The 25,568-nt window shown below is 35.0% G+C and overlaps 1 protein-coding gene across 46 annotated transcripts in view; it reads left to right on the top strand.

Annotated features, from left to right (window-relative positions):
* The window catches only part of OSBPL9 (oxysterol binding protein like 9), a 157,522-nt gene that overhangs the window by 112,744 nt on the left and 19,210 nt on the right, over nucleotides 1–25,568 (top strand). For 17 of the 46 annotated variants that reach the window (XM_081485468.1, XM_081485470.1, XM_081485447.1 and 14 more), the window contains 7 exons: nucleotides 3,833–3,928; nucleotides 4,738–4,785; nucleotides 5,761–5,790; nucleotides 6,810–6,860; nucleotides 21,003–21,093; nucleotides 22,405–22,509; nucleotides 25,004–25,163. In XM_081485468.1, the coding sequence (XP_081341594.1) occupies nucleotides 6,813–6,860; nucleotides 21,003–21,093; nucleotides 22,405–22,509; nucleotides 25,004–25,163 (404 nt within the window). In that variant the 5' untranslated portion in view covers nucleotides 3,833–3,928; nucleotides 4,738–4,785; nucleotides 5,761–5,790; nucleotides 6,810–6,812. Of the gene's footprint in view, nucleotides 1–947; nucleotides 979–3,832; nucleotides 3,929–4,737; nucleotides 4,786–5,760; nucleotides 5,791–6,809; nucleotides 6,861–16,976; nucleotides 17,016–20,978; nucleotides 21,094–22,404; nucleotides 22,510–25,003; nucleotides 25,164–25,568 lie in introns of those variants that run through there. The other 29 variants (XR_014052244.1, XM_081485449.1, XM_081485464.1 and 26 more) reach the window with 7 other exon arrangements.

The following is a 25,568-nucleotide window of genomic DNA, read 5'->3' as shown; positions in this document are numbered from 1 at the left end:
TAGTAGGGAGGTACTTACATACAATTTTGAGGCAGTTTAATATTCTTCTGTCATTTTAGATATTATTTTTGGAATTCCCCTTAAATTGGGCCAGATGTCTGCCTTTTTACATGTATTTTTTTAATCTGGACACATAGATCTTGGTTGATAGAGAATTTCGTGTTACTGTTAACTTTATACATGTACTTTAGCTTTCTTTAATTAGCAAGTTACTCTTGAAGACTAGGGACTTTTTTTTTTAAACCACATTTGCCACATAAGTGGGTTTTTTTTTCTTTACATAGATTATTTTATGGTTAGATTTAGGTATAATTTCTATTGAGTTTCTTCTAGTTTAGTTTCTTTTGTATCGCAAATCATTTTGTCTCTATTTTCTATAGTAGTTTTATTTTAAACTTTAAATGAATTCATACAAATGAAATCATCTTTAGAACTATGGCTCATCAATGTGGTAAATTAAGGAGCAACCACCTGTTTTGGTCCTGATTGCCAAAAATGCAGTATAACCACTTACTATTGAAGGAAAAAGGGGAAGGAAAGAAAGACATGAAGAAAGGACTAAGGGAGTAGAAGGAGAAAGAGAACACAAGACAGGGAAATCTAGGAAGCCGTGCATGGAGAAGACTGGTATCATGGCATCAGCAGTTGCCAGAAGCTGCCATCAGTGCAACATACGTTTGCTCAACAATGAGCTAGCCTGGAGTTGGTGTGGGGGTGGAACGGTACGGTGCTGAATGAATGATAGTTTCTGCCCTAGTGGAGTTTATAATGCTTCAGGGAAATCAATCAAGTAAATATTTAAATATGATAAAATGTGGTAGGTGTTAGATTAAAAGGCAAGTACAGAGTCTGCTTGACTCCCAGCCTGCTTATTCCCAAGAGCTAAGATGTCACTGTAGGAAGTATGAAGTCATAGTGTTTTAAAGGGTCTGCCTGTTCTGAGTTCTATTCAAAAGAAGACAGACCACTCTCGACATGGTAAAGGACTATATTCTATTTTTAAGACCTTTTTAAAAACACAAATCCATTAAAAAGAATATGAATAAGTGTAGTACCTTATATTTTAAAAGTTGGATGAAAAGAGAAATAAAGGGATTTTATGAAATCTTTTATGTTAGAAGGTAATAAGTTCCTTTTCTCTTGACATACTCAAAGACTAGATGACTTTCAAGAACATTATTAAAGTAACTGCTGTTGAGTGGGAGGTTGGACTATGTGGCTTCAATTCTATGTCCTGAATCACAGTGTGTAGTGAAAACATATTTTCCTCTAGCACATTATTCTTAAAAGATTTGAGAAAACAGGTTAATTACTAGCAATTGCTTGTCCACATTATTAATCAGTTGTGTACATGTTATTTTATTGATTGCAGATGGGAAACTATGTATGTAGATTTTATTTTAAGGTATACCAAAGATTTATGAATTTACTCTGCAGGAGAGTTTAGGCCAGTTCTGGGATTTTAAGCTAACAGCTATTGTTACAAACTTCCCGTAATAGTACATAGAGAAAAATGGATTGTTGAGTAGCTCTTTGACTTGGATGTTATGATGTTGGGGGTTTTAAGGGTAAAGGAATGTTGTGGAAGATTGTCTAGGGAGAGGCAGGTCTGAGAAAAGAGCCACAGTGAGGTTCACATGATTATATTAATAGTAAAATCAAAGAGTTGTTTTTAAGACTTAATTTAGGTAGCTTTCAGATCTTAGTAATTTAAATCTAAGTTTTTCCATTTATTTATTGAGGGATTTTTAATCAAATAGTGATTTGTCTAGAAGGATATGTTAATTAGATTTTTATACTGGTGGTTCTAAATGGATTCAGAAGAGGGAAAATTCTTGAAGATCACTTTTTCTCATTTAGATCCTTCACCGTTTTATTTATTTATGAGTATGCCATTGACCTTTTTAATATTTAGCAAGAATAATGTATTTAGCTGATTTTAATGAGGTTTTATAGTTAAGTTATTGATAATGATATTGCTTTTGAAACAAAAAGTAAGCCAAGCAGTCCTTCCTATTTTCCTGTGGTGTAGTTAAATTGAAAGGAATCACTCCCTACTTTCTTAGTACTATACTGTAGTATCTCTGGAATGTGCCGGATTTATCCTTTCTTTCCCACATCTTTTATTATCATATTCTACATAGGAAGGAAGTGTTTCTAAAACAATGTCTTTGGGATTATCTTTAAAAATGAAGGTGTTTACAATTTTATAAATATATCTGGATTTTACATACATTGCTTATTATTTTTCTTTCTTAAACTTTGTTTTTACATGACATATCTTATTTTCAATACTCATTTCAAGTAGTTTCTTAGTGTGTATGTAAAAAAAAAAGTAGGCAGTTTTTGTTGCCTTTGAATTTGAAAAAGAAAATGAATTACAAGATTAGTTGTTTTTCCCATGATCTTAGTAAGAGTTAGGTTTTTAATGCTTTGTTTACGAATTTAAATTTTAGTTTGGGAAGAACAGCAGTAGTAACAGTAGTTATTGATAGTAATTATAGTCTTTAGTAGAAGTCATAGCTGCCACATTAATAATAGGAGGAGGAGCCTGTATTTGGCAGGTAAGAAAATAGCTTAGAGAAACACAGTATCTTGTTAGTGGCTGAGCTGTAATTAGAAACCAGGTTTGCCAACCCATTGTTGTTTCCATAATGCTGTACTGTATCAGTCTGATGTTTGAGACCATGGCAGAGAAAATGCTTTGCTAATGACAGTGTTAGGCAATGATGAGGTGTTGGTTTAATATAAAATGAACTCTGGCCTCAACTGACTAAAATGGGGAATGTGAAATGATAAGCACTTTTTTGGCAAAAGGGAAGGGAACAAAAAACAATTGAAAGCCAAGTATGTTATATTGGAGCACTGTGTCTCAGCCTTTTGGTGCAGAGTTTTGTGGTTGGGTTGGGATTGTGACTTTATTGGTTCCTGACCCTTATTTCCCTGTTTAACTGCATGATTTCTAGTTATGCAAATATGGCAAGATGATAGCCTTTTTTGATCTCAGACTGTTTTGTCTTTTACGACCAAGATTAATGTATTTTTCAGTCAAAGATGATTAAGAACTCAAAACTTTCTTTTGAGTAGAGTTAAAGCATAGGAATCCTGTACTCTCGGACTTTAAAATTTTTAGTGTACAAAAAGTAGGACATACAAATTCTGGATTGTAAAACTGAGAAATAAAAGTGGGCCCTCTAGATAAATAAAACATTTACACTATGTCGAGAGTGTGGTGTTCATGCCAAGGGGCAAAATGAGTAGGGAACTTAAGACAGAAGTGTTTTCACTTTCACTTAGGGAGGGCCCTCTTAGAAGAGGTGAGAATTTTGAGTTGTCTTTTGTTCTTTTTTTAAATAAGGGAGGAGGAGGAAAACATCTGAGCTAATGGGGTAATTTAGGGAACAGGAGAACTAAACAGTGAGAATATAAAGTTGAGATTAGGGGACTGGAGGATTGAACTGAACAAAAAGTAGGGGGGAAATAGCAGGGTGATCTAGGTTGTTTTGTGCATGTTCCTTTAGCTAAATTATTGTTGCTCTGGAGCCCAGTATGGGGCTTTTGGGAGAGAAGAAAATTATTCTGAAAAAGCAGGGTAAATCCTAATTTGAACAGCAGCACATGTAATTGATGAGAAGGGAATAGTGCTAGAAATTCATGAAGGAGATTGATGTACCAACTATTCTTGGAGAATTTAGATAATTTAAATAGACCTATTATTTATGTAAAAGACTATTTTTAATTTAGAAAAATGAAGTGTCATGTGTGAAGGATGAAGTATCTTTTGTACTATTAGACAAAGCTGGAATTTATTGCAATTTTTTTTCCCCTCTAGGGTTTGGATTCAGGATTTGTTCCTAGTGTCCAGGACTTTGATAAGAAACTTACAGAGGCTGATGCATACCTACAAATCTTGATAGAACAGCTGAAGGTATGGTATTCGATTATATATTGAATTGATATAAAGTAGTAAATGTTCCAGAGCTTGATTTTGAGTAAAAACTGTTACTTAATGTTACCGACTCGATGGACATGAGTTTGAGCAAGTTCCAGGAGTTGGTGATAGACAGGGAAGCCTGGTGTGCTGCAGTCCATGGGGTCGCAAAGAGTTGGACACGACTGAGCAACTGAACTGAATGTTACTTTACAATGCTTACTGGTCCTTCAGCAATTTTTAAAACTAACCTAAACATAATTAGAAGGAAATAAAACAAGATTAGTTTCATATTTTGTTTAAAAGTTCTCTGAAACTGGTAAATTTTGGTAAATTTTAAGTGGTTTCGTTTCTAAGGCCTTTTTTTATTTGGGTGAGTTAGGAGTTTGGAAGAGTTTATTTCTTTACATCCTTTCTCATTACTAAAATTGTCTCCTTCAAGTCCCACTTTGAAATTAATTACAAGCAAAGGTCCTGGAAAGAAAATGTTGATAAACTTGAATGACAAGGCAGAAAAAAAACAGGTTCGAACTGACATTTTAAGTTCTTAAAGTCATATATTTTCTTTTGCTTTGTAATGCTACCAGAGTAATTGATCTTGACTGTTTAAGATAGTTCAGTAGAATTTGACTTGATAACAATGCCTTGGAAAAATACATGTTATCTTGTATTTTAAGAAACATTATACTTTTAATCCATGTATAAATCATCCCTGGAAGAAATATGTTTGTTTTTCTTTGTTTAGTAAGCATATACAATGTAGTAAAGTAGCTTGATACTATAATCTTTTTTTTTTAATCCTATAGCTTTTTGATGACAAACTTCAAAACTGCAAAGATGATGAACAGAGAAAGGTAACTTCCATAATCATGATTTTGACTTAAAAAATTTTTAAACCAGGAGCCTTTTGGAGAAGTAATAGAAGGACCTCAGTGTTTTGACTACTTTAATAGTACTTTTGACCTCTTATAATGTGCCATATAGATTTTAAGGGGAGTTTTCTGGTGCATTTCTGGTATGGTTTCATAATTGAACAAAAGAATAACTGAAATTTTTATTATGATACCCTTTTTGTAAGTACCACCTTCCTAGGAGTAAGTTCTTTCTGTTGAGGGATCATATGTTGAAGGTAGAAATTTATTTACATGTGGTCACTTCAGATATTAATAAGGCAACTGGTAAAATTTTCAAAGTAAACCAGAAACCACAGATGAGGACACAAAATGAATGTTGCTTTATTATAATTCCTCCTTTTGGGTTTCTGACAACCACTTTGTAGTTTGAATATTATTTTCCTTTTTCAATTAATGTTTTCCTTTGCCTTGACTAGATTTCCTGATGCACCATCATTTATTTTTTTGCATTTCTGTTAACCATAGCCTTGCATTTGGCTCTTTTACACTTGGTAATAGTAGTGAGTCATGTTTAGCTCACCTTCTTAGTTTTGGAATTTAGTTTCATGTTATTTTTAAGCAGGTTTGCAAAGCTTAAAGTGATTCTAAAATAAGCATTTTAAAATCACATAGCGTATCCTATAGAAAAGATAAAACTTGCTTTCAGGTAAGGAGAAAGAATGTTTTATATTCTTACACATCTTGAATTGAATCACATGAATTTTATTTGAGGATGTAATCCATAAAGTGTCTGAATTTTTTATTTAAATGTTTGATTTAAATTAAAAAGTACAACTAAAAAAGCACTCTGCACCCTGCGTGAACTCAGAGTAATGAGTACAATTTTAGTAAAATTCTTTAAATGACTAACCAGTAAAAAACAGCAATGATATCTCCTTGTGTTTCTGACAATTTGTTTAAACTTATTTTTCACAGAAAATTGAAACCCTCAAAGAGACAACAAATGTAAGTTATATGTTTGATTAACTCTGGCTTTGCATTAGAAAGTCCTTTAAAATGTTTCTGTTTTAAGCTGCTACTATTAATAAGAGCAATTGAGATTTTAATTTTTATGAATTTTTACAAGAGTTTAAGAATTGTGTTGTTTTCTAAAGGAATTTAAATGAATAGAATAATCCCTTTAATTGAATTGACTTCAGATGCCATTTTATGTTTCTGGTCTTGTCTTTTTGAGATCTTTGGATAAAAGGAGTTATCCACGCACAATGTATATTTGAGTTTTCTGGTATACTGGCCTTCTGACGTTATGTACTGGACTGCTAATAAAATTTCTGTTTTGATGAAAGCATTTTAGATACAGATATAGTAGTATTGTAGGGTCACCAATATTTTGATAGGATCCTTTATTCTCCATAATTCCATGAACATCTTGAATAGACATTTTGAGAATTTACATTGAGATAGCCTGCTGTTGATCTAAGAATTTGGAAGTTAATCAGATTCATATCCCTTTGTTTGAAGTGTTAAAAAACCCTTTAGATGTTATTCAGAATCTTCTGATCCATAGTCAGACGCATTATCCATTACGCCACCGGTCCATACTTAGATGTTATTCAGTGTAAATTAAGTTTTTTGGCATTCCCAAACGATTCATATAATTGCTAATAATAATTTCATTTGACACTATCAGCATATTCCCTGGTGTCTCAGACGGTGAAGAATCTGCCTGCAATGCAGGAGACCTGTGTTTGATCCCTGAGTCCAGAAGATCCCCTGGAGAAGGAAACGGCAACCCACTCCAGTGTTCTTCCCTAGAGAATCCCATAGAGGGTCGCAAAGAGTCAGACGGGGACACAGACACACAGGCACACAAGCACACACACTAGAAATCCAGAGAGGGTATTTCTTATGTAGAGAAGACTTAAATCCTGTGTATTTGAACTGATTTTTATATTTTAAGCTTCAACATTATATGGCCATTTTATCAGGGGCAAGATCCTAAAATCAGTATTTTGTTTTTGTAGAGCATGGTAGAATCAATTAAACACTGCATTGTGTTGCTGCAGATCGCTAAAGTAAGTAAATTTTATTTTTGATTATTTTCATTTAATGGGATTTAAATGTAATGGCATTTTTCTCTAGTAACCAAAATACTCAGTTCTGAAATATAGTACCTTTTTACAGTAAATTTAAGTTCTGTTTTGGGGTTCCTGTTACTATTGAAAAACTATTGTGTTTGGATGTTACTTGCCAGCCTGTGCCTGTTTTTGATGAAGTCATTTGTGATGGTGGCTGGGAAGGAAGGGAGCACATTTGAATGACTCACCCTTTCCATTATCACTGCTTGAAACACAGACATATTTTGCAGAATCTTTCACAAAAAAGTTTTTCTTAGGAAAAAAGGAATTGAATTTTAGCAGAGTTATTTTTGTTCATCCATAATGAAGAGTATAATGGAGATAAAATTGTTTTTTGCACATTTTTTCTAGTACTGAATTACATTAATAAACTGCTATTCCTTATTCATAGAATAAATATTTTTGATTATTGTGATCGGTTAAAAATTTCATGGATATTGCCTGCTTTTCTGAAAAATTTTGGTGTATTCAACCTAAAAATGTACTTGATTGCATGATATTTTGAGAAATAAAAATTTTAGTATTTGAAAATAAGTATTTAGAAAAAATTTTTTTTTTTTTTTTACCATTGACTGTATCTCTGTATTTCTAGCCAGTGGCTAGAAGCAGGTGGGCAGCCAATTCAGCAACCAGGTTTGGAAATGTTTAAGTTTTTAATTATTTGACCTATTTTACATATTCAGTTGTATATATTTGTTTGCCTAATAACGAACACTATTTTCCTAGCATTGTTAATGACACAATAGTATAGAAAAATGCATTTCTGCTTAGATAGAATGGCTATTAAGCTTGTAAGTGTAGGGGAGAGGGGAAGTATCATTTTCTTTTGAGGCTATTGAGGTGTCAGAACTTAAGGACTCGTGTTCATTTTCTAGGTATTTTTGATGACTATGCCTGATTTTTTATATATGTTTCTGAATTTCCCATCTATTTTTGTGGATCAGAATGTATTCTAAAGGGAGAATAGGGCTGGAGGCATAAGAGGAGGGGAAGGTTTTTATTTTGTGTTTTCTTTACTGTGAAATTACATGAGTGGGTGGGGGCACCTACAATTACCCAAAAGCTTATATACAGATAACCAGTAAAAAACATTAAGCTCAGTGTGAGTAGATAGGTATTTTAGGGAATGTCTTCTCTAGAAGATTGAGGAAGAACTGATAGTGTTTAGACTAATTTGGATCATCTCTGCAAATCATGGAATTTTCCAGGCAAGAATACTGGACTGGGTTGCCATTCCCTTCTCCAGGGTATCTTCCTCACCCAGGGATCAGACCTGGGTCTTCTCCATTGCCTGCAGATTCTTTACAGTCTGAGCCACCGGGGAAGCCCGTTCAGTACTTTAGATAGCTGCTCTTTGTAAAACAGAGCAGCCTAGCCTCTTTCAGTAGCTCATCATTTAGCTACCCAAGAAGAACATTTTTGATGCTCTGTCTCTTGAATGAGTTACAATTCAAATTAGGAAAACTTTATTCTAGAAATTTGTACAGTTAAGTCACTACTTGCTACCTGTTTGTTTTAGCCCAGCTTAATGGACTTGCATTTCAGTTCAGAATGGATAACATGGATCAAGTAAATGGAGTTTGGCTTTTTAATTTTTTCCAGAAAGAATTTCACTGTTCAAACTTTTATATACAGATATATCCCTCAAATTATTTATGTACCCTATGTGAACTCTGTGTATTTTTAAACAATTTAAGTGTAAACCAGGCTGTCACTTGCCTGCTCAAATCCTCTTACTGGTTTCCCACTTCCCTGAAATGGAATCTAAATGTCTTACCATAACTTAATGGCGTTTGAGCCATCACTACTCCCTCACCTCATCTTGCTTGATTACACCGTTCTGACAACACTGGCCTGTTTTCTTTTTCTCAGGCCAAGCATTTTCTGCTTCAGGGATTTGTATTTGCTTTCCCCTCTGCCTAGAAGGTATTTCTTCCAGACTTTGGGGTTTACTCCTTTACTTTTTTTCAAATTTCCACCCACATGAACTCTCTTTGGAGAGACCTTACTGACCACTCTATCTAAAATAATCTTACCCTCCCATTAGTTTCTTTTTCTTCTTGGCCTTGCATCATTAGCCGGATTTACATGGTATCTTGTTTATTGTCTGTCTACACCTGCCTATGATCTCCTTGAAGACTTTGTCTTATTTACTATTTGTATTAGAATGCTTGCACTGCCATAACAAAAATACCACAGACTGGGTGACTTCAACACCAGAAATGTATTTTCTCACAGTTTTGAAAGCTAGAAGTCCAAGATCAAGGTTCCTATCGATGTGGTTTCTGGTGAGGACTCTTCCTGGTTTGTAGGCAGCCACCCTCTCACAGTGTCCTTACAGGGCCTTCCCTTGGCGTGTACACACTGAAAGTGAGCATGAATGAGAACTCTCATGTCTCTTCTTAGGAGGACACTTACTGGATTGGGGCCCCATCCTTAAGACCTTATTTAACCTTAATTTACTTCCCTTATTCCACATAGAGCCCCACTAGGGTTAGGGCTTCATTATCTGAACTGGAGGGGGGTGCATAGACATTTACTCCATAACACCGATGTATCCTCAGTGTCTAGAGCGTTGCCTGCCACGTAGTAGGGACCTGATAAATAATTGTGAATTTTGAATACATTTTTTAATACATAATTTGTAATAGTTCATAGTTTAGTATTTCCACTATATGTATGATTTTTTAGTTAGCCATATGACTCATCATCCTTGTAAATTAATCTTTGACTAATCAGTAAATCTATGATTAAGATTTAAGTTTTTAAATAATAATGAGAGGCAGCATTACATTATATTTAAGAGCATGGACTTCAGAGTCAGACTGAGTTTGCATCTTTGTTCCACCATTTGAGCAAGTTTGCTTTGGTTTTCTCCTATATAAAATGGGATAATAATAGTATCTGTACTCTTACTGATTGTGTGAAACTTAAATGAATTAGTGTTTGTCGTGCTCTTAGTACCAAGCATTAATTAGTCCTAAATATTTGTTAAGTTAAAAAAAAAAAAAAAACTCTTTAGGAGGGCACAAATTTTAAAGCCACCAAATGGCATGTTGGTATAATTAATTTGAGAACTGATGGGAATATAAATTGTTATAGTTACTTTGGGGGATTAATTCTGCCCTGGTGGGTTAATAAAATTTTGGAATCAGCTACTCTGGAAGAGGTACTTTCATCTGAGACTCCAAACAGACATGGCCAAAAAAAGAATATAGATAATTTGATACCTTTCTTGTTTGGGGTTGATTTACTGTGCAGAGGTTGGGTTTAATCTTCTTCCAGTTTTCTGAGTCTTTCATTTTAATTCTCATTCCCTAAAGCTTCCCACCTGCCTGAATAATTAGTGCATTGGTTCCCAAACTTTGCTGCCCCTTAGAACCACCAGGGGGGCCTTTAACAATTCTGATGCATGGTTCCCACCCCCAGACATTCTTGTTGTAGTTGCTGTGGTGTGTCACCTAGGCGCTGGATTTTGCAGCTCCCAGGTTGATTCTAATGTGTAGCAAAGTTTGGGCATTCCTTGGTTATTGGTATTTTCAGGTAAGTTGTGTTAGCTTATATAACTTCATTCTTTGAACCATAGGTAGAGACAGCAGTGTTCCATTCATGGAGAACTGCAGAGGAAGTAAGGAGTGAGGGGAGGGAGCAGGGTGAAGATAATCTGGGAGACTCCTACAGCAAAGGACTTGACCAGTTCATCAAGATTAGATGATATGATCAGAAGTCACAACTCATACAAGCAAGGGAAATTAATAATGTATTTTATTTAACTCATTATATCCAAAATAATATCATTTCAACATTTAATCAATATAAAAATTTATTCACTACTGAAATATTTCATTTTCTCCCTACTTCTCCCTTGGCAGTAAGTCATCACTATCCTGGGTATGTTTTATACTTTGAACTAGCCACCTTCAGCTGCTGAACAGCCACGTGTGACTAGTGGCTTCCAAACTGGACTTCACAACTCTAGATTATAATTTTAGAACTGAGTTGTCTGACCATGTCGTGTGTTGTGTGCTCAGTTGTGTCTGACTCTGCGACCCCATGGACTGTATGTAGCCTGCCAGGCTCCTCTGTCCATGGAATTTTCCAGACAAGAATACAGGAGTGGGTTGCCATTTCCTACTCTAGGGGATCTTCCCAACCCAAGGATCAAACCCACGTCTCTTGCATCTCCTGCAATTGGCAGACATTCTTTACCACTGAGCCACCTAGATACTTTTAAAGTAGATGTATCTTTAAGTTATCCTTGGATCCCAGATTCTCTCCTTAGAATATTTTTCTGTGTAGACTTTTTGTTTACATCTCAGCATTCATTAATTTCTTATCAGACTTTTTTTTAAATGAGATTTTATTGTTGTTCAGTTGCTCAGTCGTGTCTGACTCTTTGCGACCCCATGGACAGCAGCACCTCAGGCTTTTCTGTCCTTCCCCATCTCCCTGAGCTTACTCAGACTCATGTCCATTGAGTCGGTGATGCCATCCAACCATCTCATCCTCTGTCGTCCTCTTCTCCTCCTGCCTTCAATCTTTCCCAGCATCAGGGTCTTTTCAAATGAGTCAGTTCTTCATATCAGGTGGCCAGAGTATTGGAGCTTCAGCACCAGACCTTCCAATGAATATTCAGGACTGATTTCCTTTAGGATTGACTGGTTGTCCTTGTAGTCCAAGGGACTCTCAAGAGTCCTTTTGAACACCACAGTTCAAAAGCATCAATTCTTTGGCACTCAACCTTCTTTATGGTCCAACTCTGACATACATCATAAAATTCACTCATTTAAAGTTTATGCTTTAATGGTTTTTGGTATATTTACAAAGTTGTACAGCTGTCACTGTAATCTAATTTTAGCATATCTTTATCACCGCCCCCCAACAAAGAAATACCAGACCTATGAAGAGTTCAATCCCTATACCTCTTTCCCTCACTCACCCTTGCTCCTGCCTCTCCTCTAATTCCTGGCAACTACTAATCTATTTTCTATCTTAAACTTGCCTGTGGGGCTTTCCAAGTGGTACAGTGGTAAAGAATCCACCTGCCAATTCAGGAGAGGTGAGTTCGACCTCTTGGTTGGGAAGATCCCCTGGAGTAGGATATAGCAACCCATTCCATTACTCTTGCCTAGAAAATTCCATGAACAGAGGAGCCTGGCAGGCTACCATCCATGGGGTCACAGTCAAACATGACTTGAGTACACATGCCACAGCACAGACTTGCCTATTCTGGACATTTTATATATTTAGGATCATATAATACATGGTATTTTGGGACAGGCTTCTTTCACTTAGTATGATGTTTTCAAGGTTGATCCATGTTGTAGCATGAATCAGGACCGAATTCCTTTTTATTGCTGACTGATATTCCTTTGAAATGATATACTACATTTTGTTTATGATATACAACATTTGGCTTGTTTTCAGTTTTTGACCATTATGAATAATGCCTCTCTGAACATTTGTGTATGATGTTTTTGTGTGGATGCTTATTTTCATTTCTATTAAGTACATACCTAGGAGTGGAGTTACTGGGTAATAAGGTAATTCTCTCTCTTTAACTTTTTGAGAAACTGCTATACTACTTTTCAAAACAGCCACACCATTTTATATTCCATTGATAATGCATTAGGGTTCTATTTGCCCCACGTCCTCACCAACATTTGTGATTGTCTTTTTGATTATAGCCATTCTAGTGGTGTCTCATAGTGATTTTTATTTGCACTTCTGGAAAAAGTGTTCACATTCTCTACCCATTTTTTTAGATGGATATTTTAATCTTACTATATAGTTGTAAGAGTGATTTTATGTCTTCTGGATACAACTTATCAGATATATGACTTAAAAATTTTTCTTCAAGACTGTGGGTTGTCCTTTTACTTTCTTTATAGTGTCCTGAGAAGCATGCAAATTTTAAATTTTGATAAAGTCCAATTTATCAGTCTTCTATTGCTTTTGGCTTTGGTGACTTTTCTGAGAGATCATTGCCTAAGCCTCAGTTACAAAGATTTATTCCTGTGTTTTCTTTTGAGTCTTATAGTTTTAGCTCTTACATAGTCAATGTATAATCTCCTTTGAGTTAATCTTTGTGGTGTGAGGTATGGATCCAAGTTCTTTTTTTTTTGAATGTGGGTATCCAGTTGTCCTGATCCCATTTGTTGAATGTCATCAAACTGAATTGGAAATTTTTTTTAATCTCCACAGCATATTTATTTTTTATTTTATGTAATAAGCACATGTATAGGCCCATAATTAAAAGAGCTTTCATTAGACTCCATTTCCTTATTAGAAAGATGGGAATATATTTCATGGATTTTGTTGGTAGGCATGGTTTTAAAATACTGGAGTCTATAATTCTGGTCAAAAGTCTTCCCAAATTATGTTGTGCTGGTGTTTTTGTTATGATCATATTTCCAGATCTCAGTCATGTTGGTTTGTTCAAAGAAGAGAATATCCATTGTGTTAAGGAATGAGGGATGTAAAATCAGATAAACATATTTATAATCTAAGTGGGAAGTAGCATTAGATCCTTTCTTTGTTTAATTAACATAATTCACATGGATTTCAATTAAATCTCTGGTTCAATAGTACTTGAAATTGAGCTATAGCTGACCCTGATAAAAGGCAACTTGTGGTTTACATACAAAACAAGAACAGTAAAATTTTTAAAAAGAAAGGTAGGGTAGGGGTGGGAATGAGTGTTGTAAACCCTTTAAAATAATAGAACAAAATTTCTTAAGTTCATGATGGGAATGGATTGATAGTAAGGCATTTAATAGTCTGTAGGTTCGTCTAGATTTACTTTGCCTTGAAAAATAAGCACAACAGTAACAAAAATAGTAAACCCTGCCTTAAAATACCCTGTAGATAGCATTTATTATTGAGAACATTTTGAGGGAAAAATTGTCAGATATTTAAGTTTATTTTTTTCTTACAGTTTTATTGAGATATAGGAGACTGCACTATGTAAGTTATGGGTGTGATTGACTTTACTATTAATACATCATAAAAGTTTATCACAGTCGGTTTAGTGAGCATCCGTTATGTCATTTAGATACAAAATCAAAGAAATAGGAAAAAATCTTGTGTGATAAGAACTCTTAAGGTTACTTTCTTAGCCACTTTCATATATAACATACAGCAGTGTTAGTTATATGTATCATGTTGTACATTACATTCCTAGTACTTATTTATCTTAAAACTGGATATTTAACTTTATTTAAGTTACACCAGAAGTAAAAAGTGGTGGTTTTCTTAGATAATATGATATACTATATCAATAATGTGTTGCTATGTAACAAACCCGTGTAAACTGTCTTAAAATAGCAGTCATTTATTTTGCTCACAAATCTGGGGTAATTTGGGTAGGCCTCATGACTTGTTTCTGTTTCACACAGTGCCTGTTGTTGGCCTAATTGCAGGGGTAGGGGGAGGTACCAAAGGATGCACTTTCAAGATGACTCACTCTCTTGCTTGGAAAATTGAGCGCAGCCTAGGTTCTCCTCGACATAGTTCCCTTTACAATTGTTTGGCCTTTCTCACAGTGTGGTGATTGGGTTCCAAGAAAACAAGGCATTTCTGTGACCTGGTCTTAGAAGTCATAAATAGTCACTTTTGTTATGTTTGTTGGTAGAGACAGTCACAAAGTTTTGAGCATAGGGGCCATGAACTCTACCTCCTGTTGGGGCCATTTTTGGAAATTTTAATCTACCCCATGTGTTTCTTTCCACTTTATTGCCACTTACATGTATTTCTGAGAGATTCTTTGGAAAAAATCAATAAGTTTAGGAATTAGTAGAAAACTAAAAGTAAAATAAAATATCATCTGAGCAAGAAACTTTAAAATTTTCCTTCCTCTTTAGTTCTCAAGATTTTATTTTCAACTGCCTCTATTAAGAATTACTGAAACTTTGGATATTTTAAATATATAGTTAATTCACTTTTGCAAATCCCAGCATGAATTATGTACTTTTCAACATGCTTTTATTCTCAAGGATATGCAAAGTATATGTAAAGAGAATATGCATTGTGTTGACAGTTTATAAGACCACCCCTGGGTTTGGTGATTGTGCTTGGAGGGCACAGCATGTAGCTGTCCTCACCGATATATTTAATTACAGCAGAGGAGCCAAAGCAAAATCAGCGAAGGAAAAAGGCACATGGGGCCAAATTCAGAGGAAACTAGACCCAGACTTCCAAGAGTCTTCTCCCAGTGAGACCGTACAAGGTTTGCTTAATTCCTCCAGCAACAGATTGTGACAACACATGTGAAATGTCTGCCAGGGAAGCTTATTAGAGACTCAGTGCCCAAAGTTTTTATTGGGGTCTTGTCCTGTAAGCACTCTCAATACCTTGCACTTATCAAAATTCTAGAGTCCCAAAAGGAAAGCAGGTGTTCAGCATAAACCAACCGTTTGGGTTGCTTAAGCAGTTCAGGCACAGTGAGGTACCCTTATGATAGTTAGGTGCTGGGAACTCTCCTAAAATCCAAGTTCCCAGACACCAGCCAAAGGCCAACTTTGTAGGCAGGCTTTTCTAAGGATAGCTATTTCAGGCCTGCTGTGTTAATTCTGTATTTTTTTTTTAATTATCCCCTAATCTTTAAATTGTTCTTGATTGACCCTTCAATGTTGTAGATTCTGAGTAAACTCTATAGTTCAAGAGTTAAACATAAATGAGATATAACTTGGCTATTAACTTTAAAACCTAAACCAAATATCAATTTCTGTTAAAACTTGAAAGCTTCCTGATAGTATGGAGTTGAAACGTTAACAGTTTTAAGCTAAATATATTGTCTATGTATTACTAATAGATGGATTATAGTTACAGGAACAAATATGTTCAATAATTTTCCACCAACTTCTTCTTAAGTACATCCTTGGAAAGGAGAGACGAGTCTTAAGGAGCATGAGTTCTGGAACTAAACTAAGTCTTGGAGTCCTGGCTTCTCACACTTTCTCAGTTTTCTCATCTATCCAAAGGGGATAATAATAGTACCCACTTGATAGAGTTGTAGGTGGAATAATATACACACATATGTTGCTTTGTTGCATTTTGCAGATACTACCTTTTACAAATTGAAGGTTTGTGGTAGCCTTGTGTCGAGAAAGTCTATTGGCGTCATTTTTGCAGCAGCATTTGCTCACTTTGTGGTCTGTCACATTTTGGTAATTCTCACAATATTTCAGACTTTTTCATTATTACTATATTTGTTATGGCGATCTGTGATCAGTGATCTTTGATATTACTACTGCAACTCACTGAAGGCTCAGATGATGGTTAGCATTTTTTAGCAATAAAGTATTTAAAATTAAGGTATGGACATTGTTTTTTAAGACATAATGCTGCTGCACACTTGATAGGCTACCAGGATAGTATAAATACAACTTTTATATGCACTGGGAAACCGAAAAATTTGTGTGAGTTGCTTTATTGTGATATTTGTTTTATTGTGGTGGACTGGAATATCTCTGAGGTCTATGGCTGTATGTAAAATATCTGCCAGGTAGTATGTGTTAGCCCCTATATCATCATTCTGTGGTTATAGTAATTATGATTACTGAGACAAAAATCAGACCATCTATTTATAAAAGAATATATTTGGGGACTGGTAGCCAGAATATGGGAAGTTGTGTCTATCCTAAGTTTTTAAAGATATATGATTGTCATATCTTTAAAGTACAGTAAGAGGTTAGGGGTGTGGAGAGTTGGAATAATTTGCTATAAAGTTAAACCCAGAAGTATTTAGGACCTTTAATCCTCAATTATGTATCTACTTTTAATCATTGGTACCAATGTGACTGCACAGTTCAATAGGATATTTCTACAAATAATTAAATGCCTGTATAGAAAAATAATTGCCATGTTCTTGGTTAGAATTCTGTTTGGCTAGGAATGGACAAGTGAAATTATTGTCTTAGTGGAAGCAGATTCGTAGTTTTCTAACGTTGTTGCTTACACAGTAAAATAGGCTTTCTTACTAGGGAAGAGAGTACACAAGGCGTTAACTTAAATGAAAGAATGGAGTTAATATTTTTAACATTTCTCCTTAAGGACCAGTATATTGCGGAGAATCACGCAGATGGAATTATAGTAAGTTTAATCTAATCTTTACTCCGCTTTACTTCTGCAGAGCATTAATAACCAGTTATGTCAGGAGAAGCCTGAATTTCCACTTATTTTTCAACACAAATCCCTCTTTTTACCCACTCACTGCTCTCTATTGTTGATTCTTGCAATTTTCCTTGAGCTCTTACATTTGGCCGTCTTTCAGCAATCATTTGGAGGGGAAATGTAGATCTTAAAATTAAGTGTTGGTTCTTATTGAATCACCTTGCATGTGTTAACTTGACGGGTTAATCATGGTGTAAAAATGCGGCTTTTATGACTAAATACTGCATAACTCACAATGCTACATTTCTTGGCAAACTTTTTCTAATGAAAGTGGGGGGCACAGTACTGAAACATATCTTAATCTAATTATATGTTTATCGGTTTCTTTATTTTTTTAGATTTTGTGTATTGTGTTAGCTGTCACTGCTGTGGTGTATACTGCTTTTTTGTAGCAGCAGGTTGCAATGTGAATTTTTTCACATATAGCCATTTTCTCTTCTTTCCTCCCCTTGGTTTTTTACTGTTCCCTTATATTCAACTTGCCCACCAAAAAGAAAATTTTATTGGCAATAAAAGTTAGAGTTTGAAGCCTTGCGGTTTAAGCTTCCCTGATTTTACAATACATGTGTGACTTGTGTTCAGACTGTATTTTTGAAGCATGAGGCGGCCTCTTTTTTTAGTCTTGAGGCTTTACAAATGCCAGAGGTCTGCAAACTCATTTTGTAAATCTTCAAAACCATCTTATGATTATACTTGAAAGGATGAGTATGTTATCTTTTTATTTCATTTAAAATGAACACCAAGTTAGATGTCTATGTTGTTTACATATTTCTTGAGAAAACAGAGATAAGAGGAACATTTTTAAAATTTGAATTAAACACATTGAAACTTTTGTTTCTCTTCACAGTATCAATTCAGGGTTTGAGCCCTAGTGATTTAATAGAACTATGTTATATAAATACAATACAATATAATATATCTCTTCCTGAAATAGCAGTTAAGATTATAAGCCTCATGGAAAAAGACTGTGTAAGTTGTCTAGAATTTCATGGTTCCCTAAGACCTTAAGGAAAATTAATGATGGCGTTATTTTTATCTCTTTTCCCTCAAAGCAGATCAATTACTTTTTATTATGTTAAACAACAGTTTTATAAAGCATACCAAAAATGTTTGATTATTTACAGTTTAAAAACATCTAGAAAGTTTATACTCATAGAAAATCTAAACTTATAGAAAACAGACATATTTGAATCATTTGATTAGGGACCATAGCATTTTTCCTTAAGAGTTTTTTTTTTTAAAGGAATTGTTTATGGTTTAGGCCTTGAACCCAGACTGCTAGGACCTAGCCCTGTCACTTGCTAGCTGTGACTACAGGCAAGTTACTTAACCTTTGAGTCTTCTTTTCCACATCTATAAAGAAAAGTGACTTCTACCTCAGAGGGTTGTTGTAAGATAGTATCCACATAATACTCAATAAATGTTAGCTATACCTACATGTATGTATATATAATTAATATATTTTGTATTGTATTGCATGAACTTTATTAATGTTAACAACAGATTAGGGCTTGTCATTTAGGGCTTGTCATTTGTTTGCACTTCTCAAGCTCTTCACGTTCTTTTTTAAAGCAAAACATAGAATGTTATTTGACATATTTTAGCCTGAAGTTGCGGAGAAGGCAATGGCACCCCACTCCAGTACTCTTGCCTGGAAAATCCCATGGAAGGAGGAGCCTGGTAGGCTGCAGTCCATGGGGTCACTAAGAGTTGGACGCAACTGAGCGACTTCACTTTCACTTTTCACTTTCACGCATTGGAGAAGGAAATGGCAGCCCACTCCAGTGTTCTTGCCTGGAGAATCCCAGGGACGGGGGAGCCTGGTGGGCTGCCGTCTGTGGGGTCGCACAGAGTCGGACACTACTGAAGCGACTTAGCAGCAGCAGCAGCAGCCTGAAGTTGATTGATCACAGATTGTTAGATATGTGTCAGTCAGTCAGTTCAGTCGATCAGTCGTGTCCGACTCTTTGCGACCTCCTCTGTCGCCCCCTTCCCCTCCCGCCCCCAGTCCTCCCAGCATCAGGGGCTTTTCCTGTGAGATGCATGTAGAATAGTTGTATTTTCTGCTAACAACAGCAGCAAGAAATATTTGGTACCTGTAACAGACATCTTAAAAAGTCTAAAAGTGTTCTGTGGGATTGACAAACCTAATCTTAGGTTTTTGAAAAACAGAAGATTGCATTCAAAAGATAGAATTCTGGTCCATTTTTCCAAAGTTATTTTATTTCTTAGTGTGTTTATAAATTTTACTTACATTAATGTAATAGGTGGGAATAAGGCGGCAGGATGTTCTTGTTCCTGTGGCGCAAAGTATTAGAAGTGGGATTTTGCCTTTGTTAAAGCACCTGGGTCCCTTTAGAGAAAAATTACTATGTAAAAATAAGAAATATATTCTAAGAACAGCTCCAGGATTGTTGAGACACTTGTTTAGTTATTATGGCCCAGCCTGGTATCTGAAAATAGAATCCTAAAGTAATAACCAGAAAGCCCTTAGAGACCATAGCATCCAGACATTTCTTCATTTTATACACTGGGAAAGTGAGGCCCACAGCAGAGTAACTTGCCAGGTCACTGGTAGAACAAGGATTCTAGGAATTAAAGTTCTAAGTCTGTGTTTCCTTGCTTTTCCTAATGCTTTGGAACCTCCCCCACTTCACTTTACTGAGTTTTTTAATTATTAATTATTGTTTTCAGAGTTTGTTCTCTCTTTTATTTCCTAGGCCTAGAATATTTATAGTCTATTTATGTAGATAGACTGTTGTGATAGAATTCTTGTGTTTAAATTACTTAATTTAAGACATCTGATTTAGTGATTTTTCTATATACAGAGAGGGGATTTAAGAAAAAAATTAACTTAGGTATTAAATAAGAATGCTATAAGAAACTTGCCCATTATCTCAATTTCCATTGTTAGGTGCTTTTAAATTTTCACAAATGCTTTTGAAGCTCATTCATCAGTAAAATACATCTTTTCTAATTATATTTTAGTATTTTCTGTTATAAGCTCTACCTAATATATATTTGAAGTTTAGTTTTCCATATCAAGGAAAGCTGAAGAACTTAAGTTTTTATTTCTTGGGTTTTATCTAAGGTAGTCTTCTAAATGGTGGATTTAAACTTGACTTTGGCAAAGACCTTGGTTTAAAATCTCCCCCTCCTCCAAATAAAAAAAAAAATCAGGAAGCTGTGGAGTCTTGTTTTTAAAATACCATTATGCTGGCAAAATAGTTTCTTGGCTTGGAATCAGAAAACCTAGGCTGTTTTTTCTCTCTCTCTCTCTCAAATGTAACTACATGTTTGAGTATTTTTTTTCCTTCTAAATCCTCAAGAAAAAAAAAGCTTTCTTCCCCCCAACAACCAATTAGGAGATAAGTTTCTTTGCCTATAGTGACTGTAAAACTAGATGCCTATACAGTGCAATACACATTGATGGAAGGTGGCAATATTATGGGATGTAAAGGTAAGATTATAGTGGTGCAAGTGTATTAGCTAGTCATAGGTATAATGCTCATTAATACCAAAGTAAGAGCATTTCTTCCCGCTTTGGTATTTGTGTTGAATTAAGAATTTGAGAAGCACTGAATTGAATTTAGAATTGATTGTTTTGGCTTCCTAAAACCATTCTACAACTCTTTCCATGTGTTTTCGTTTGGCTTCACCTTTCTATGTGACAGATTCATTCATTTTTCCTCCTTATGCTTTTTGAGAAATTTTTTTTTATAAGAAACTCTTAGCCTGCTGTATAGTAAAGTTGTTTTATTTCCTCCTTGAAATTTGACCAACGTGTCTGTATAGCTGCTCCCAGGACTTTGCTGTCAGAAATGTGGGCATTTCATACGTTTGGGAGGGTCAACACCAGAAGGTTTATTACAATAAAAATAGCTATACTGTGCTTCTTTACCTCAGAGTACTATTAATCCTGTGGATGCAATATATCAACCTAGTCCCTTGGAACCTGTGGTCAACACAATGCCTTCCCAGACTGTCTTACCTCCAGGTATAGTATAGTATTTGGAAAAATGTTTCACAGATTCATTAATGACAAAACCCCCTTTTTTTTTAACGGCAGTTGTAGTAATCTTGAGGAGCTCTTTTTTTTTTTTTTTTAATAAGTAAAAGGAATCTCACACACAAATACAGCCAAAAAGAAACTGGAAAAAAATGATACTATTTTTGGGATTGGAGCTTTTTAAATAAAATTCAAAAGCTTTTGGTTTTCAAAGTGAGATGGAAGACAAACATGATTACTTGGATTAGCTGATAGGACTGAATCCTATGACCCAGGATTCATGGCTACCAAGGAAAACATAATATACCTTGATCTACTTGAAGATAACCCAGAAATGTTCTATTTTTGTGTATTCTTTGTAACTCTGAATTATACAAGTGATTTCTTTATGGTGGACTTCAGGATAATGAGAAAGTGAAGAATGAAATTTTTGATGCCTACTGATTAGTTACACATGTGTATTTTTAAGGATAGAGTAATAAATATTTTTTTATTTTAAACTGACAAAGGAGGGCTTAGGTCCAACACCCACTGATTTCTTTTACTTTTTTGTGGCATCCAACATTTCAGTTGTTGGGTGAAATGTTCTCATTGGTGATGAAGTTAAATCAGAAATTTAACTGGGGAAAAAAAATCTTTTTAAAATTACTTACAAGTATGTGAGGTCTTTTTAGGAACTTTTTCTCCTTAGTAGAAAATTAGGAGCATAATATCCCATGAGACTAAAGAGGAAGTACTGTGCCACATTTTAGATTTTACATGTGGTTTGATCCTTGGGTGCGTGCTGTGTGCATGTTAAGTTGCTCAGTCGTGTCCAACTCTCTGCAACCTATGGACAAGGCTCCTCTGTCTATGGGATTCTCCAGACAAGAATACTGGAGTGGGTTTCTCTACCCTCCTTCAGAGGATCTTCCCAACCAGGAGATCAAACCCGAATTTCTTAGGTCTGATGCATTGGCAAGCAGATTCCTTACCTCTGAGCCACCTGGGAAGCCCATCCTCGGGGAGGAAACAGTTTATCATCAGAAGCATTTAGAGGTTGTACAGAGCAATTGTACTAAGATACTGGCCTATCTTGACTAGTCTTTGATATCCCACCTAGTGTCTCAGTACTCGGTAGCCTACCATCGTTGAGTTTAAAGTGATAGGGCATCGGAAAGGAGTAGCAGCGTGAAAGGTGACTTACTGGAATATAGTCTCAAAAGTTACTGATCTTTAAGATTTTGAATTCCACAGAGTTGTAGTTAAAAGTTGTGTTTGGCTTTTTCTCTCACTTACTTCACATCTTAAATCTCCTAGAACCTACTCAGTTGTGTAAGTCAGAGCAGCGTCCATCTTCTCTACCAGTTGGACCTGTATTAGCAACCTTGGGACATCATCAGACTCCAACACCAAATAGTACAGGTACCGATTTATATGATTCCTTTACTTCTCATAACTGCCCATTAACATTTGAGATTTGTGTTTGATTACTGATGGGAAAACATTGAAGAAAGTTTGTATATTTTGCGTTGGAGATACCTTAGTTTTACCATTGTAGTTCCATCCATGAAGGTGGTTAGCTTTGTGATTGAACCAGAAATTTAATAATAATTATAATTTATATGAAATAAATTATTGCAGAATTTTGTGTATTTGTTGAGATTTATTTTGAAAACATGTATTGACTTTTAAAAAAAAAATGGCTCAGGTTAGATTTATATACTTTCTTATTGTAAAGGAATCAAATAATACAGAAGTATGAGAACAAAAGCTGTAAATCTTCTTTACTGTTTGTTGTTTGCATAGATATATACACGTCTACCTGTATTGCATACTTTTATTACTGTTTTTGTTCTAACCTGAATGAGATCATGTGTTTCTGTGACTTTCTCAATTTTCATTTAACCGAGAACCATTTAGAGAGCTTTCTGTGTTTATACTCTTCGGTCTGCAACATACTTTTTACAGCTGCTCAAGTAGGTATTACCTATTTTCCTGCTGATGGACATTTAGGTTGATTGCAGTATTTTCCTGTTATAAGCAGTATTTCAGGGAATACTCTTGAACAGCAACTTGGGCACATAATGTATTTTTATGGATAGATTTATCGGTCACATTTTTCGCCAATTTTATAAACATAAAAGGATACTTGATTTTAATTTGCATTTTCTTAATTTGTTTAAATTCCTGGTCTTTATTTTTTCCTCTGATTCACAAGGATGCTATCAATGTTAGTATAGATTTATTCCTTATTTTAAAACTAATCAGGTTGATGTTGAGTTATCAGTTGAACCAAACTCAAGAGAGCACTTGGTTTTTGTCCCTGTACACCTGGAGGCCAAAATCAAAACTATCTGAAGGACATGGGAGATGAGCCCCTGCTATTGCTCCACAGATTCTTTCCTGGGTGGGACTTTGCTGTGTAATAATGAAAAGCTACCCTGTGATTTTTTAGCCCAGTATGAAATTTGAATTAGTAAAGATGCTGATGCTGTTACTTTGGATTTTTAATATTTAACAGCCTGAACCATATGTCTTCTTAATTTTGGAAAAAAGCAAGCAACAAGAAGAGCTCTCTTATTTGAAACTGTAAAGTGATGATAAGCAGTTTGAATAATAAGGTTGAAATGTTTGGCTGACTTTTTTCTGTATATCATTACACTTTGTCATTTTAAAAATGATATCTGTGTTTCTTTTTTTACAAGGAGGAATTATGTTAGAATTTTGAAACAGCCAAAATATATCTATTTGGAAATATAAAATATTAGTCAGTTACAAACTTTGAAAAAGTTCGCATTTTTTATGTACATGAAGTTTAGCATCATTAATTAGTTATAAATAATGATAAATAATTTAGGATAAATTATTCAAGGAGGCATTATAAAAATATAACATTTTAAAGTAGGTGGATTTAAAGAAATGTTTTGTGGTTTATGTCTTGTTTGATTTTTCAACCTAAATTCTTCATCTTTCTTTCCTTCCTTTATCTCTGTCGCTAATAGATTAAAAAAAAAAATTTTTTTTTCTCTCATAAGGATTTGGATTGCAGTTCCCATTCTAACTCATTTTCTTCTTGAATACATTTTCAGTTTTGTGTGGTTGCCGGGACTATTTGCATATTACTTAATCATTTGTAATTCCTGGTCTCTTTTTCCTTTCTCTGTCATTTTTTCCCCCTTATTTCAATAAGGGAAAATTTGTTTCCCATCTTATGGCTGGTATGGAGCAGGGTGGGTGGGTGGGGAGAAGATTTTAAAGTCATTTGCTAAGATGAACTATCTCTGGCATTCCCACAATAAGCTTTGCCTATTTAGGCAGCAAACTTTCTGTGTTTATGTTTTAAAAATATCTTTGTGAACATGGTAACTGAGTGTGGCAGGTGGATGTGCTCTCTCATAACTGTTCAAGCGTAGACTGTGGAGGGGCTAAAATTCCATGGGTGGCTCTGGATTCGTTTTTATTGCTGCTGTTCTTGTTTCTTCTAGAAGTGTGGCATTGGCTTTTAGATTGCTAGCAGTGACTTTACTCTCCACCAGACATTGATAGCAGTTTGGCATAAATTGCCTAAGAGTCCTTAGATGCTCAATAAATGCTTTTTAAATTGTTCTCAATACTTCACTGTTCTGTTTGATACTTTGTTATTTTTTATTACTAGACAATGAGCCCCAGATGATTATCAAAGAGACATAGCATTTTTTCATTTATTTAGAAGGCTGTGTCCCATTCTATAATGTGGTTTGCCTTTTTCTTTGTCTAGTTTAAATGTTGATTTTCTTTACAAATAGTCTAGGGACTTCTGCCAACTTAACTCTTTTCTTGATTTTAATAGAAAGGTTTGCTTTGACCCTATCTTCCTAATTTCTTCCTTTCTATTACCAACATTGTCTCTTAATTTAAAACTCTTTTAACTTTCTAGGCAGTGGCCACTCACCACCTAGTAGCAGTCTGACTTCTCCAAGCCATGTCAACTTGTCTCCAAACACAGTCCCAGAGTTCTCTTACTCTAGCAGTGAAGATGAATTCTATGATGCAGATGAATTTCATCAGAGTGGCTCATCACCAAAGCGCTTAATAGAGTAAGTAGGTGAACTAACTGTATTGAAATGAGTCTCCTGATTTTTAAAAATGTGATTTGATTTTGAAACTGGTGTTAATGACAAGCTCCTTTAAAAATTATTATTTGGAAAAAGACAGCTTATTTTTAGTTGACTTACTGAGCAGGGCTAGTTCTGTGAGAATGTTGATTTTTACTCCCGATTTAATTCAAATGGAATAAGTTAGCATCAGTTGTGGTAACATGCCAGTATTGTTCATTGAACTTTGGGCCTTATTTCTATAGAACCAACATTAGGAGAGGGTCAAATGAAAGTGAGGATGCTAGGAATTATTCATATAAGAGGAGGTTACTATTACTTGTTTTGTATTAGAGTGAAGTTATTCAGGTACCTATAAGTAAGGCTCTGTACTAGCCAGGTAGAGGA

Source organism: Giraffa tippelskirchi, chromosome 5 (assembly GCF_054371585.1).
Source record: "Giraffa tippelskirchi isolate mGirTip1 chromosome 5, T2T-mGirTip1v1.2.pri, whole genome shotgun sequence".
NCBI classification, from domain to species: domain Eukaryota; kingdom Metazoa; phylum Chordata; class Mammalia; order Artiodactyla; family Giraffidae; genus Giraffa; species Giraffa tippelskirchi.
Note: the sequence above shows the minus strand (reverse complement) of the source record. Positions and strands in the feature narration are given on the sequence as shown.